The sequence below is a fragment of the Pseudochaenichthys georgianus genome, chromosome 23 (assembly GCF_902827115.2).
Source record: "Pseudochaenichthys georgianus chromosome 23, fPseGeo1.2, whole genome shotgun sequence".
NCBI classification, from domain to species: domain Eukaryota; kingdom Metazoa; phylum Chordata; class Actinopteri; order Perciformes; family Channichthyidae; genus Pseudochaenichthys; species Pseudochaenichthys georgianus.
The window spans coordinates 16,564,361-16,581,030 of record NC_047525.1 but is presented as its reverse complement, the minus strand read 5'-3'; the positions used below and the strand labels follow the sequence as shown (position 1 = coordinate 16,581,030).

The following is a 16,670-nucleotide window of genomic DNA, read 5'->3' as shown; positions in this document are numbered from 1 at the left end:
GCGGTTCAAGTCCCCGAACAGACCTAAATATGGAGGGTGGACTGCTACTTGGAGAGGTCCCAGTTCACCTTCATTAAAGAGGGGGTTCATCCCTCCAATTCTATTCTATTCTATAAGGAGTACAGACAAAACGATCGTCTATTAATAGTAATATAAATTATTCTCAGTCTGTACTCACAACACAAGCCGTCATTGTCAATATCACTGGGCTCATATCTTTTCGAGGGTGACTGTCTGACCATATCTATTCTAGGAGCAACATGAGACAACATCTGATGTGGGAAAAATAAAGACGAGTGGAGTAAAAATAGAGCACATCTGTTAGAGTAAGCGTGGCATCTCCAGAAATAAACAGCATTGCTTTGTCCTTTATGACAACGCTGCTCTGAGAACAGCTTTGATGACAACTGAGGGGTTTAAATTAAACTCTCATTATGTAATTGTGTCTGTCCTCTCAGCATTTCTATTTTATTTTATTAAAGGTTCTTTGTGAAGCACTTTGTCACCCAAGTAAAAAAACGTTTTGAAAGTATAGATCAAAAAGTTTGTCAAAGGCGAATTCATTGATATTCATTTCATTGTTAAAACGCTTCAATATAGCCTTTGGGTCCAGCTGATTTGATTTGAAATGTCTAAACTCTATATTCGGCTCCAATAATCATAAATTATTGTTATTAGCATAATTGCAAACATATTTGTACAATTTACAATTTTTCAACAAATCAAGCTATTGGACAAACATGGCTATGATAATGGAGGTGATGTGGGTATTAAAGGCTAGATGGGTCCCCCTAAGATTGTTATATATATATATATATATATTTATATTTGTTTTACAATATTAATAAGGATGACTTAATGGTTGTATATGTCACGGTCAATCCTCTGCCAGCAGGGGGCATGAGCCTCAAGGTTAGGACGCTCATGCCTATTCAAAGTACCCTCAGGTTCAATATTTATAAGGATGAAGATGATTTGATTGGAACTCATGCAATGTGAAGCCAAAATCTAACATTTGTTATTAGCAGAAAATAGATTCACCACTATTGACCACTATCAGCTTATATAATGGTGGTTTGTATGACACAATATAGCCGATGATTGAGAAATTCATGGTGGCTCACAGCCAGAATGTGTCTGAATAGTCATACCAAAGCCACTTTGAAATTAGAAAAGTGGCAGGAATGTGAGCCACCTGATAATCATAAGGAGTTTTATTTAATTATCATGTTCCCATTGTATTTGCTGAGCTTGTAAAAGTGTCTAGCGTACCATGGGTCCCTGAAGTCTATTTATCATCTGAGACGCTTTGGGTATTTAAAAAGCAGCTGCTGTTATTTAAAAAAATAAAAATAAATAGCCTGAAATGATAAACATCATGGAAATGATGAAGAGGAGGGTATGGATACTTCTGTAACATCTGTGTAATATATTAGTACTTCACTACAAATACTAAACATGTTTAAAAAGGGCATAAGGGCAAAGGAGATGAAACTATGATTGGTGATCTGAAGTTGAGCAGGTGTTTCAATGCCAGCAGGATTTTGAAAGGCACATTCAGATCTCCCATGAGGCCGAGGGGCGAATGCAGTCAGCTGTTCTGAGTGACTGTGTGCATGAATAGTCTCACCTCCATGGAGATCCTCCGGTGGATGCGGTTCCTCAGACAGACGCCGGTGGGAGACTGCACCTCGTCTGAAGACGTCCCTGACGCCTGGTCGCTCTCCCCGTCGGAGCCCATCTTCAGGTTCTCATGCACGATATCTAAAACACAATGACAAAGATTATGAATAATAAATAAAGGAATATTGGACAAATCTGCATTAAGGTGTCTCTTTCATTCAAATCTGACCTAACCAGTCTGTCTGGTTTACTGATATTACGGTAACACCTTTACAATCACAGTACCATACTTTTCGGACTATAAGCCGCGACTTTTTCCCCCATATTTTTTGTACAGCTAACGGCCACTAGGGAACCTCCTAAATCTATGAATTTTACAGGTAAAATTAACCACCTTTAACGCTATGGGCTCTATGACCGGTCCGCACCCGCCACCTTTAAGCGGCGGGCTCCAGCAGGAAAAGCTGGAGGCCGGAAAAGAGTGAGACAGGTAGCGCGCCAAAGTAAAAGTGGAACCGAGAGACAGAACAAGAGCAAGACAGACGGACAATTTAGCTGCTGCGGCTTATATGCAGGTGCGCTTTATAGTCTGAAAAGTACGGTAGTTTATAATAATCGAGACATTTTCCATGAAGACTTATTCAGTAATATCCCAACTCTGTTTTACCATATTTTCACTATTTATGTGTTGAAACAGAAGCCTTCCTTTTCCTCTGGATAGGTATAAATAAAGGGTTGTGGATTTCACATGTGCGGTACAATGGATTCAATTATTTTCCAATGAATCCATCCACCATTTGGTCTGTAAAATAATATATACGACCCCCTCAAAATGCTTTTTATTTATACAACTCCGCATTCACCAGGCTACCATTCAAGGTGCTACCTGCTCCCAATGACACAGACACACACACCGTCAGGAGGTATTTGAGGTTAAGTATCTTTCCCAGGGATACATCTACATGTTGACTGAGGGACTGGGGATTGAACCGCTTCTGATTGGAGGATGACCATCTACACCCTGAGCCTTAACATTTTGAATTTGTGTTGCTTTGATACATGAAGAGCTTAAACAGATTAAAACCTCACAGTGATATCCATTTCCTCTTTCTGTGGTCATTTTCTTATTCTCGCCCCGCTTTCCTTCTTCATTTTCTGTCACTTGTTTCTCTCTCATTTGCATGTTTTTGCCCATCTTCAGATAACCGTAGCCATTTCTTTCACTTCCCTGTTCTGCATGTCTTTCCCTTTCAATCCACATATTTCTCCTTGGCTCGTATCTTCTTATCTCATATGCAGGTTTTCTTAGGAATTTGCTGTTGTGATTCTCTCTGTTGCTTTAACACATTCCTTTGCTACCTGTGTGTTTCTAACATGTGTGCCTCGTCTCCTAAGCTGCATCTGTCCTACTTCTTTCTCCTGTCAAGCTCCTTTCACTTTCTTCGTACTTCTGTCACGCTACTTTATTTATTTCCTCATTTCCTACAAAAACTCCTAAATTCTTTCTGTTCAAATAATATTTTCACTTTCTGCCCTAACAGCCAAACCAGATTCCCTCTCTTCAAAAAGCCCCAAAGCTGTTTTCTAGTGCACTAACTCGTTTTATTTTTTGCTTATCTCTTATCCTCTCTTTCCCTCTCCCTTAAAACTTCTGAGAATTTGATTCTTCACCAGTTATTTTTATCATTTTATACTGACACATTCTCTCTGCTTGTATCTAGAAGCTTTGCTAATAAGTACACAGACGGTAGCAGCAGTATGTGCTTCATCAAAGTCCTACTTAACCTTCCTGTTTTCTGATCCAAGACCCTCTATCTAGGTCAGGGTCCAGAACAGGTCTTCTAGTGTGTCGCTGCCTTCAAACATGTAATCATATAGGCTGGGAAAGCAATGATGACTATAAATCGAACACCTGACAGTTTTCTTAAATAGATAAGGTAACAATCTGAAAAAAAGAAAAAGCAGATCTGAAAATAAGTAATAATAGGCTTAAGACTCAGTGTTTGCTTTAAAGGGTCCCTATTACGCTCATTTTCAGGTTCATATTTGTATTTTGTGCCTCTACTGTGTCATGTCTCCATGCTTTAAAGGTGGGGTAGGTACGTTTGAGAAACCGACTCGAGATACACTTTTTTTTATATTCCATGGAATGCTCTTAACATCCCGATAGCAATGAATATCTTAAGTGCTTTGACAAAAAATCCTTACAAAAATGTCATCTGTGGAAGCCGTAGTACTGTAAAAAGCACGACCAATCATCTGAGTCGGCCCGGCTAAACGGATTGGATGGCCTACCTGCCTGTCGGCCTTCCATCTGTGCACAAATTTATCTCGTGCCCTCATTGGTCATGAGCGCGTCCATGTGTGTTGGAGGAGGGGCTCTGTAAGGAAGTGGCAGATTTCTTCCGGCTGTGTATTTTCAAATTCTAGCGCACTCGAGCTGGTTTCTCCAAAATTACCTACCCCACCTTTCATGTTCAAAAAGGGTATTTTTTCACTGCCTGTGCTGAGCCCAGTCTGCTCTGATTGGTTAGCTGGAAGGCTCTGTTGTGATTAGTCAACCGCTTAGAGATGTCCCACCCCTTGTGCTGCGTTCACACCGGACGCGATGCGATGTTTGGGGGCGGCGCGATTACATGTAAAGTCAATGCAGAGACGCGGACAGACGCGAATTCGCTCCGACGGCGAGCATGAAGCGGTGGACGTGGCGCGAATCACGCGATTGAGGCGATGGAACGGTGCCGCGTCAAACGCGAGAGTTCAATTTTTTCAACTCGAGCGTCAAATTCACGTGGCGCGTTCTCGCGGAAGCCAATCAGCGTTGGGATTCCCTCTGACGTGCTGCTGTTGATCAGTTGTAAAGATGGAAGAGATGATCGTTGTGGCTGTCAACGGTATGTTTGTTTTGAATGACGCCATAAAACAAACGGCAAGCCGCGGTGAAACTTGAGCGATTGGAATGCGAAGCGAATATTCGCATCGAGTCCGGTGTGAACGCAGCATTAGTCTATCATGTACAATGTGTTGGAGTGCTAGCCAATAGAAGAGTGTTACATAGTGATGTCGCTATGTTAGGGAAGTAAACAAAGGGCTACAATGGAGACGTTTCAGGCACCAGGGGGACGTTTTTGAGTGAGGGTCTGAAAATAACCTGTTATTTTGTGTGCCACTCAGACACTTTTGAAATCTATGCACAGACCATTTAGAAATCATTTCATGTATAACCCTTCAGGGTTTCACCAAGAAGTTGGTAAGCTAAACACAGGAACCCTACTTTGGTCTTGAGTTCAACCACGTCTTTTAATTGACGATTATCGGTTTGGACTCCGGGATTTTCGACTGTCAATCAAAACGAATACCTTCTAACAGGATAATTTGTTGTTTTTAAGTAGCAGTTGCAAGTGACTTTCAAATGTGAAGCTCTACCTATTCTGGTAGATTTGGATCGCCACAACACTTTGCTTCTCTGTTTCATACTGTCCTATGAATCATATTGTCTTGTCGCCTTTAGGCTGAGACTCACAGCTACGAATCGAGTGTGATTAATCAGTTGCGTCATGTTGGGCTTAAACCCCCCATCCAGCTGTCCGTTGGGGTCGACAGTCCGACTGGCTAATAGGAAATAAACCAGGTCACTGGCCAGGAGCACGTTTCCGATTATATATGTCGTCGGACGGAAATCTCTGCACCATGACACGTTTCCTGTTTGTTCCCGCATGCCATCTGTGCTTTCACTACTCACTTCCTATTTTGTGTGTGTGTGTGTGTGTGTGTGTGTGTGTGTGTGTGTGTGTGTGTGTGTGTGTGTGTGTGTGTGTGTGTGTGTGTGTATGTGTGTGTGTGTGTGTGCGAACAGTGTGTCTCACCCAGGCGGCTTCCGTTGCGTGGCATTGCCAAGAAGGACCCCAGGGAGCCGCCGATGACGCTGTGCGGCCGGCGGAGTGGAGGCTTCTTGAAGGACCCGGTGTACTGGTGCAGGAAGGAGTGCATGCTGTGGGAGGTGGGGGGGCGGCCGTTCCTCATGAAGGGCTCTGAAACACAACAAGTCGCATCATTTCTGCTGCTCCGAAAACTGCGCAGGATCTGAGGATGCATCACAAATCTCCAATAACCAAAATCGGATACCAACATGGTAAATCAATATATTGTTGGTTTTCTCCATTTCAAATGTTACGTACACAAGAATTGAGTTTAAAGATGTGTCATTGCTCTCGTTTAATATTTAGATTTGCACTCTTTCCTTCTTTGTCCTGTAGCTGCTTCCCCGCTATGACAGACAAATGACATCCTCATACGGGGTCAATATTGGAGAACATTGGTTGTAGCTATTTAAAGGAGGAGCAAATTCGTTTTTAACATGCTTTGTCCCCCATTTTTATTTGTTTTCCGAGTTACACTAAAGGAAAATAAAAATAAATTAAATAAAAAATAAATAAAACACCCAAATAATATAACAATAATAACAAATTATTTATGTATATAAAAATACACCCAAATAATAAAAATACACCCAAATAATAACATTTACAAAAATATACGTATATAAAGATAATACAAATAAAAAAAATGAATAAAAAAATAACACCCAAATAATAATACATAAAATAAATAGTATAATAATAAAATAATATATATGTATATACAAATTATAAAAAATAAATAAAAAAGAACTACATTAAAATAAGCTGCTTGGAATACACCAGAGACTCTAAGCAAAAATGTCCATCCTGTGTATACAATTTCTTTCTTATACAGACTTGTTTTCAAAATGCATACCAGATCCGTTGATTTCTTACCATTGTCCTTGGTGCCGCCGTCCTCGATGGTCATCTGCTCGGCCAGCTCAGACAGAGACTCGTCGATGGTCTGACTGGAGCGCAGAGTTAACGAAAGGCGCTTCTTTATTCTCTTCATCTTTTCCATAGCAGGGCAAGTGCAGCCTGTGGGACACACACAAACGCATACATAACATTAAGACTCTGTAAATGGACTGAAAAAGCACGAGTGGGATTCAGGACGTCTCTGTACAATCCAAAATATCTCAGCTCATGAATAATGTAGAGCTGCTTTTAATCTAATATTCATTCACTGCACAAACACTGGAATACATGAATAAAGGATGAACATTACACTCACATTCACACATTTATACAAGGAGAAATAAATGAAGGCAAATTGAAGGAGAGAGTCAAATCTGTTAACAGACACACACACACACACACACACACACACACACACACACACACACACACTTCTGCAAACTCATACAAGTGTTTGTGGTGACGCAGCAGTCATTCAGGTCACAGGAAACACCTTGCTGCAGCCAGGCCCTGCTCATTGTGTCGCTGTGTTAGCGGCCCATGCAAGTGTGTGTGTGGTTGTGGGTGTGTGTGTGTGTGTGTATAAAGGGAAGCAGCAGCAACAAATACCCCACCCATCCCACCCTGCACTCAGCGCAAAACTAACTGACCCATGCCGACACCATCTCTCCTATTTTACAGTCTATCTGAAGGATGTTGGCACACACACAAACACACACTAAATTACAGTTTTGAATTATTTAATGCATTTTTCAAAAATATTGCCTTCTTCTCCACAAAGTGTGTTTGTTTTGCCATCCACTAACCTCTGTGTGGACAATTTTAAAGCGGAAGTATGTCATGCTGGCCCTGGTGGCACTTACAGCACACGCCAAGGAACACACCCATACACATAATAAGCTATCAACTTGCAGCTCGTAAGAAATTGCAATGAGAAAAATACACAACACACACAGTCTCCCCATCACACACCCATCCACCCACCCACACCCACACACACACACAGGGTGATAAGCTCTCTTTGTCTCCCTTACAGAGGAGTGTAACAGCGCCTGGTTCTATCTTCGCAGTGAACCACAACAAAGAGATACATGTAGTGTGTGTGTGTGTGTGTGTGTGTGTGTGTGTGTGTGTGTGTGTGTGTGTGTGTGTGTGTGTGTGTGTGTGTGTGTGTGTGTGTGTGTGTGTGTGTGTGTGTGTGTGTGTGTGTGTGTGTGTGTGTAAAGATAGTTATTTGTCACATTTGGTGATGCTGTTTTAATAATGTGTCCCTCAGTTTGGGTTAGGGTTAGTGTTTTGTGTGTGTAAGAAACATGTATCTTGATGACCTGTGATATGATTTTGATTCTCAAAAATAACTTGCCTTTTTTTTTTTTTTAAATGGATCATTTGTGGCAGCAGTGTTCCCTTTGGTGTTGTGTTTAAGGCAGTGTTGTAATCTATCTTAAGCTTCAATGTAACAGCGTAAACTGAAACAGGAAGTAGCATAACTACACAAAATTATAAATGTTTGTAGCCGAGACTTAATGCATATGATGGTGTGTTCTTGATATGACAGTTTTCCAAATTTCTTAAATATATTGCCATTCTCTTACAGTATCCTAATGTATGTATTTGTGAAAAGCAGCGCAAACATCGATAGACAAAAAGAGGAAGAACTGACACACACACATGCGCGCACACACACACACACACACACACGCACACACACAGGATGTGTGGGTGAAAGTGTGAATATGAAGAGGAAGAAATAGATGACAAGGGAGAGAAGGAATGGGAGAGAAAGAGAGAATTATTTCAGAGCCATAACAGAGTCTTTGTGTTTGGTTAAGGGCCATGAAATCACCAGAGTGACTGCAGGAATGTACAGTGATGTCGAGAGAGAGAGAGAGAGAGAGAGAGAGAGAGAGAGAGAGAGAGAGAGAGAAAGAGAGAGAGAGACATTACAGGCTGTTCGGTGCAGGTATTTCACGCGCTAACTGCTAAGCCGCCTCAACCGTGACATTAACGTGAGGCTAAACCTCACGAGGCTAAACCATTAGCAACATTCTGTCTCCATTTCTGAAACGCTTCAACTCTCCATTGATAAGTCTGTCAGCGACACAGAGCTGTCAGACATACAGTAGGAAGTCCACATGACTCAGAGTGACTTAATGAAGTTTGACTTATTTCTCAGAATATTATGACTTTATTATTATTATTTTGTTTTCAGTGGCTCTTATACTCTTTCATAGCTGAATCTCGCCTTTTGGATTATTTTGAACTTGTGGTTTAATTTAACTTTAAAAAAACTTAACTTTAGCTCTCTGCTTCAAAAGAAAAACTACTTTAGCCATCATTGTTAGTATATTACTTAGCTATTTTAAATAATTAAACTATATATTGGTAAACTGTTTTTAAAGTTTCAGCCTTCTGTGGGAAAAGATGAGCTTGGTCTTTGAGCCCAGGAGACAACTGTGGAATATGCAGACAATAACATTGTAACAAATTCATAATGAAGGCAAAAAAGGTATCTAAAATAATCCTTCAGACTTTAGCAGTGACTCATTTTACTGCCACGTCTTCACTATTATCTTTTAAAACAGGTTTTCTAGCTCAATTGCCCTACACTTATCTATAACATTTTCATTAAAATGGAAATTGGTGTCTCAATGTGTTTTGTGTAAATAATGTATTCATTAAAGAGTCAAGTACCCTTGATCAGCAAGAGTCCCTCATTAACCAATTACTCCTAGACCACAAAAGGGAAATCCTTTGAAAGGGACTAATACAGTATGATCATCAAAGTGGTTGAATTAAATGCTACAAGGCTAAACCTGAACTTGCACCGGTGCTTTCTTTTGATTCTTCCTGAGTGACAAAGGTCTGGTTTTATGATCACAGGTGAACATAATGTTTTTACTGCCTCCGGCTGACTTACATCACTGCAATCACAGAGTTTCCCCTATTTGAAGGTATACATTACAATCAAAGCACCACAATTTTTCCTTAATTATATACAACACTACAAAGACTTCAAAGACCAGGAGCCCCTGAGGGTGTCACCCCCCAAAAGCCTGCAGGGTGGAGGAATATCCACAACTGTAAAGCCTGCTTCAATAAAACAAATGTGGACAATATCAGAGGGATTGTGAAATATGATGACTCTCTAACATCTAATATTGCCGTGAAACATGTCCTTCAAACAATTGGGTCTATTCAAGATTACAACAGATCATGATAACGTTATAATGTACATTCGCCCAATACTTTTGACTAAATAAAGAATTGAAACCATAATTATGTAACTCAAAAGAAACCTCATATATGAAAGACAAGTATCACCACTTGAGTTTTGGCCTCAACTAGGCACCAAGGCATTCGTTATGGTGGCATCACATATCCAAAAATGCTCCAAAAATGCTGATTGAAAGGCACTTTTTGGCAAATACAAGGATGCAACTCACTGACAGTTTTACGGCTCTTCCACACAAAAAACATTGTGACTCAGGAGTTTGTTTTCACTGGGCAACATCCAGGAACTAGAGAATGCAAAGAAATTGCTAGTGGGAATGCTTTATGCTGAAAAGCTGACGCTGAATTGCTATGCTGAAATGTAATGTATGTGTAAGAAGAAAGTGAAGAATTTGATTTAGATTGAAATGATACATGACCACTGGGGGCTTGAATGTGTGATGAGAGAAGAAAAGAAAGTAAAAAGGCTTGGAAAAGCAGAAGAATATTTTAACTGCTAACTTCTGAACTAACTTGATGGCGAATGATCGGTCGCCATGGCAACGGCATTTGATGACTCCCCATAATATGCTTAGATGTGTTGATGGCTGCATCGTTACCAAACCTGTGAAGTTTTGGGCCATTTCGAGCATTTGAACTGAAGTTGTGAGAAAACCGTGTTTCATAGTGAGCATTGTGTAGAAATCTTAAAACTGTCAAATAGATGACTTCACGGCTAGACTGTTAGCACACATGTGAAGTTTGAGGACTTTTTGACCATTTCATAGGAGTTATAGCAATATTGTGTTTTACGGCGAGGGATGCGTTGCCATGGCAACAGCTTTCGAGGAAAACTCACTAATGGCACATAGACATGTTGAAGGCTGGACCATTAACCATTATCTGAAGTCTGCTGCTCTGAGCATGTCAGTTGGAGTTATGACATCATCGTGTTCCATGACACAGGTGTTAATATTTGAGCTAACGACGTGTCCAGAGATCAAAGGTTTCCATGGTGATGTGCAGTAATCAGTGAGAGGAGAGCATTTGCATTGTTCTGAATGAGAGATAAACCTGTTACATGTGAACGTTTTGTTGAAGAACCGTAACAGATATCGTTGAAATTTCAAAGCGTGAAGCATCTCAAGAACTCTGAGCATCTGAAGTGTGATTTTTGTGTACTTTTTGGCAGATTAACTAAAAGGTGTGCCTGCTGTGGTGGGGAAAGATGAGGCTGAACTTACAATGGGGTTTAATGGATACATGTTGAAAGTTGTTGTCACTTCATGCGGCATTTATTTGTTGCTTCATTTTTTTCCTTTTTGAAGCTGCGAGATGTTTTCCTACATTTCTCATGAAAAATTATGTGTCAGGAGTGTAGGGTTTGGGAATTATGGCAGGTTAAAAAAAATATATAAAGGCGAATTTCAAGCTGTCCTCCACTCTAGCTGTGACATCACGCACTCCATAGCCGGGAGAAGTCATTCTGCTCGGGGGGTGCTGCCAAAAGTGGGGAGGGAGCCGCTTAAAAAAAAAAAAAAAAAAGGCGGGTGGTGCCAGGTCCGGCTGTCAGCGATACGAGCCACATAAATAGTTTGTTAAAGGCGAGACACGGCAGGCAAAAACATCGTTTTTCATGCACTGGTCAATTTTGAGATGTTGTGCTATTTTGATTACATAACATGTTTTCAGGCTTTTGGAAGGAAAACGTACAAAATACACATTTAAGTGTTCCTTTTACTATAGTTTGTCTATTTGCATCTGTAGATTTCTCCTAAATTCACCAAAAGTTAGCATTCTAACGTAACATAAAGTACCCCGACCGCTGTTTGCACCATGTCAACAGAGATATCGTTGGAAAGCTCCGTCTCTCCTGCACAATCTCATCAGATCCAAATATGGTAATTTCCTTTGTATCAGCAACCAATCGCGAAAGTACAAAAGGGTCTTAAACCAATAAACGAAATCTCATTGGCTGGTGTCAACTTCTGACAACGTGATTCGTTCAGATGCGTCACGTGGTGTGCTAAAACACTTCCTGGTTAGCGTTCCGTTAGAAATTTAAATCTCAAAATGGCAAAAGAACGGCGAAAAAAACATTCACAGAGAAGACAACAACAATTGTCACTTGCACGTAGCAAGATTATACAAAAAACAAATGACCCCGAACATGAAATACCTTCACGGAGTGCGTCGATGTGCAAGCTGTCATCCAAAGAACAGGAGGGTTTAGCTAGCGCCTCACTGCAATCTTTAAAGTTCGTTTTCTCAAAATGAGTTTTTTCTCCTACTCTGAGTCCGAAATGTCCACTTCAGTTGCACTTACATACACCAAACCTTCCAGTTATATTCCTATTAGGGCTGTCAAGTTAACGCGTTAATAACGCAAAAAAAAATTAACGCCACTAATTATTTTAACGCGATTAACGCATGTGTATGTTTTTCCGCGGCCGCCCCGTAGTTTCAGAGCGCATCGAGTTTAAAATACCATCTACAAGCTGATGCTGACAGCCCCGCTCCTACTGCCCACTTGCAGCAGACCACACTTCCACGCTCACTGGCAGGCACCGACTGGCCATCTGGAGGACCGGGAGAGTATGTGTATGTGTGGCTCGTCTCGAGCGAGAGAGAGACCTTACGTGTATTGTTGTTGTTAGCATCTGGTGCTAGCTAGCCGCGCTAACGGATATAAGGAGCTGTTTAAATGAAAAAAGAGGAGCGACATTTCGCCACAACTGCGCCGAGCACTTGACTTTATGCAGGAAGCCAGACAGTGGGACATTGTACGAAAAATCAGCACACTCAGTGCGCGTAACATGATTGCAGCGTCCAGGCAGCTCCCGTTCGAGCATATGCCTTGCACCATTCTAGAAAGTTGTCACTCAGTGTGCAGTGTGTGTGTCAATTACGTCACTCTCCCACGACCTACGACCTAGATGACTCGGATTTTATTTATTTGGAAATATATACTATGACTATTATATGCTATTGTATACAGCTAATTTAATTTTAAGTAAAATCATAACTATTTTATGCAGTTTAATAATTTTTATTTAGGTGGTCACTCAGTTTTTCAAATGTACACCCCTACTTCCCGCGGCTATGACGCACTCTAGCCTTAACGAGCAGCGCAATACACACTAATGTTAAAATCTGAAGAAGGCCTCTTTACCAAGGTCTGAACAATGTTTAATATTTCTAAAAGTATGAATCTGATTTAAAAGTTGTTTAACATGAATAATGTCAGAAAGATGTGTAAGTTGGAATGAGTGAGAGTATAAAGGAGCAGTTGGCAGTTGAAGTTGCATGAAGATTGTTCAAGTCTGAAGAGTTTCTCCATTCACTTCCATGTTAAAAATGTGATGAATTATGGGATGTATCTCTGGAATTATGAAAGTTATGAATCAGAAAAGTAATAGCAATCGATTCCCGATCGAGCTGAACGTTTTGATGTTTGAACGGAGTTTCTGCGATGTGGAATGTGGGAGAAGAAGAGGTACAAAATAACCCGGCTGAATAATAAAAAAAATTGTGCGTCGAAGAACAGATAGTGGGAATGCTCTATCAGCATTCCCACTAAACTAGGACAACGTAAATATCGTAACTTCTACAATTTTAACCGATTCTGTTATAAAACCTAGATGTATCCATGTAACCGGTTATGGCAAAACCTCTTAATCAAATAAGTGAATACATATTTCCTGATATATCCCATGTCCTTTGTGTGTCTAGATTACGTGCTCAGAGGCATTTTCAGCCCAAAGATTTCAGTACATCACCCCAAAATATCTTTAGCCTCATATCGGAAATGTTAATACTCTGATCAGCCTTCAAGCACCCATTTCAGCTGAGCCCTGGCGGGTACAGTCACAAGCATGTGTTTGTGCAGCGATGAGAACACACACAAACAGAGCATCAGTGCTGCTGCCCGCTGCAGTGGGCGCCTTCCACTGAAAGACCCTTTGTTTGTCTTGAGAGGAACTAAAAAAAGGGCTTCAGCATGACTGACCCAGGGGGGAGCTGAAATAGGCTTGTAACTACTTGTTGATATGAAGGACGTTGTCAATGACCATAAAACAAAAGAGGAGCAAGTGAAAATGGTTTCATGTGTTTCTACAGAGATAAGTAAGTCTTATTGGTCAACAAAAGACACCAGAATCATCCATGTGTCCATTTCTGGTGCTAAATGTGATGGTCCATCGTAATATCAGCTTGGTGATTGATTATCATACTTGACTGTTAGTTATCTGCAGCAGGAACAGCTGTTGTGAGATGCTGCATCTTTTACCTCATCGTAACTGTATAACCCTAACTGCGTGTATAGCTTCATAATATGCTACAGGTCAGCTCATTGAAGTATGTGCATGCTTTTAATGTTTGGATATAGACATGCAACCAGATGTTCACACCATGGATGTTTAAAGAGAACTCGATACAGCATCCGAGGCTGGGTTCCGTTTTATTCCTATGAGAGTTGCACAGTGGCGCATGACGCCCAAAATCGAGTGGCTGTAGATTAAAAAAAGTTCCCGACTGTGGGCCAACAGCCTTGAGTTTTCCTTAAGCCCCGCCTCCTGATCAGTCAAATCAATGGAAAGGGACATTTACAGATGCCCTTTTTCTCAATGTTAGTCAATGGGAAAACGTGTTTTTGGGCCCAAATGACGTCTCAAACTACAATGTAAGTGTAGTACCACCATGTGGCCACTACAGAACAATTAGCATCAATGGCCTGCGCTCTTCCTGGAGGCTTGGTTTACACAGAAACCATTTGAGAAGCCGCCATTGTAAACTGTTTGGAAAAGGGCACACACTCCGAAAAATAATTAGTGTGTGATTGGATGGACTAAACTGTCAATCAAATTATTGCAGAAGCCAACACATTAACGACGATAGTGTTTAAGAAGCTACACCTTCCTCTGTCTGTTTCATTACATCAACACAAGACTAGGGTTAACTAGAAGTTTCCTGTCTGTTCAACGCACAAACACACACACACACCTCACAAGAATGTGTGTTTTCCTGTATGGATGTTTGGCTGGTGATTCCAAACACACAGCTGGAGATGGCACATTCCAGTGGAGAGAGATGGGAAACTGAACGAGCTTATGATGACACAAAATGTTTATTGCTTTCTAGGGATGCACGATATTGGGTTTTTGAAACCGATACCGATAACTTCCTGCTTCTCAAGACCGATACCGATAACCGATAATAAAAAAAGATTTACGCCACTAATTATTTTAACGCGATTAACGCATGTGTATTTTTTGTCCTCGGCCGCCCCGTAGTTTCAGAGCGCATCGAGTTTAAAATACCATCTACAAGCTGATGCTGACAGCCCCGCTCCTGCTGCCCGCTTGTGGCAGACCACACTTCCACGCTCACCGGCAGGCACCGACTGGCCATCTGGAGGACCGGGAGGGTGTGTGTAATGTGTGGCCCGCGAGCGAGAGAGAGACCTTACGTGCATTGTTGTTGTTAGCATCTGGTGCTAGCTAGCTGCGCTAACGGATATAAGGAGCTGTTTAAATGAAAACAGAGGAGCGACATTTCGCCACAACTGCGCCGAGCACTTGACTTTATGCAGGAAGCCAGACAGTGGGACATTGACACTTTGTATTGTATTATTGTCTTCGTATGCTTTTAACACACCATCGTAGCGATGGCGATGTTTCAGGTGACTGATCAGGTTCGAAGTATTAGGGAGCGCTGGATTTGTGAAAAACTCCCCTTCCTAAACCACTAATACCACAGTACTGGCAAAACGGGAGGAGCCGAGTGAAAAACAAGCGCCCCTCATCCTAATCCACCCACACCGCAGTATTTTTTTCTTTTTTTTTTACCCAAAAAATATATTGTATATTATCGGGGCTATTAATACTGGTATCGGGTTTATCGGGATGACGTCATAATTCCTAATATCGGACCGATAATTATCGTGCATCCCTATTGCTTTCCCATAGAAATGTCTCTCAGTCAGATTAAAATAAGCCTATGAATAAAGGAAATTCAGCCAAATACTGACAACTTTCATTGATTTTACTTGAAAAGCTGCATGAACAATGACCTAGCCGCCCTTTGGGTTTATCCACAGTTGCCATAAGCTTTAAATGCACTCCACTAAACCAAGCGACAACGATGGTCGTCCGGCCCCGACACAGCAACCGGACTTTAACCTCTCTCCCTCTATTATTACCTCTCCTCCTCATCTGTCTGCTTTATATTTTTCCAGCGTGCATCCTCTTTCTCACGCCCTGCACCTCCCTTGAACACAGTCTCCTTCTCCATTGACCCTGGGGCTTTTGGGGGTGCTAGTGGAGCCTCTCAGATGGGGGGGGTGCTAGTGGAGCCTCGCAGATGGGGGGGGTGCTAGTGGAGCCTCGCAGATGGGGGCACTGCAGCCCCCTCAGCACCCCCCCCCTTCCCGCGTCCATTCACGCTGTAAGCAGGAAATGAACCCAGCTCACACTGTCCGTTCTCGCAGCAGCGAGCCGCGCAACGTCCCGCCGACACGACACCCAGACCCCACGCAGCATTCTCATCGGTTTGTCCTTACTGGTGTCATTTTCTGGTTGCTAACGCCATTGTATAGACCCTCCAGAAAAACGCGATTCTGCGATCGCAGAATTTACCGCATAATCAGCAAAATGGCGCATTTTTCCACACAAAGTTGAGAAAAAAAAGTTAACTCCTCTTGACGTGAAGTGATGATGATGTTGACGCGACTTCATCAGCTCGCGCATCACAGAAGGTAAACAACACCGTAGAGTGAACGTGTGGAGCTCACACGAGAGAGAAAACACCAAGATGAAAAAATCTAATCCATCTCATTTACCGACGAACATCTCTGCTAAAGACCGGGCAAAGCAGTACCCCGATGTCTTGCACGAAAGTGGGGGGAAACTATTCTGCACCCCGTGCAACTGTGTTGGAGCATAAGAGAAAATCCACGGTGTCGACCATACGTGACGACCCACTTTGATTCATTCAAACATTCGAAAATGCTTTCTG

The 16,670-nt window shown here is 41.7% G+C and overlaps 1 protein-coding gene across 1 annotated transcript in view; it reads right to left on the bottom strand.

Annotated features, from left to right (window-relative positions):
• cdk17 (cyclin dependent kinase 17) overlaps positions 1 to 16,670 on the bottom strand; it is a 36,061-nt gene that overhangs the window by 8,993 nt on the left and 10,398 nt on the right. The window contains exons 2-4 of the mRNA XM_034074722.1: positions 6,420 to 6,563; positions 5,490 to 5,654; positions 1,631 to 1,764 (exon numbers count right to left, since the gene is read on the bottom strand). Of these exons, the coding sequence (XP_033930613.1) occupies positions 1,631 to 1,764; positions 5,490 to 5,654; positions 6,420 to 6,546 (426 nt within the window). The 5' untranslated portion in view covers positions 6,547 to 6,563. The remainder of the gene's footprint in view (positions 1 to 1,630; positions 1,765 to 5,489; positions 5,655 to 6,419; positions 6,564 to 16,670) is intronic.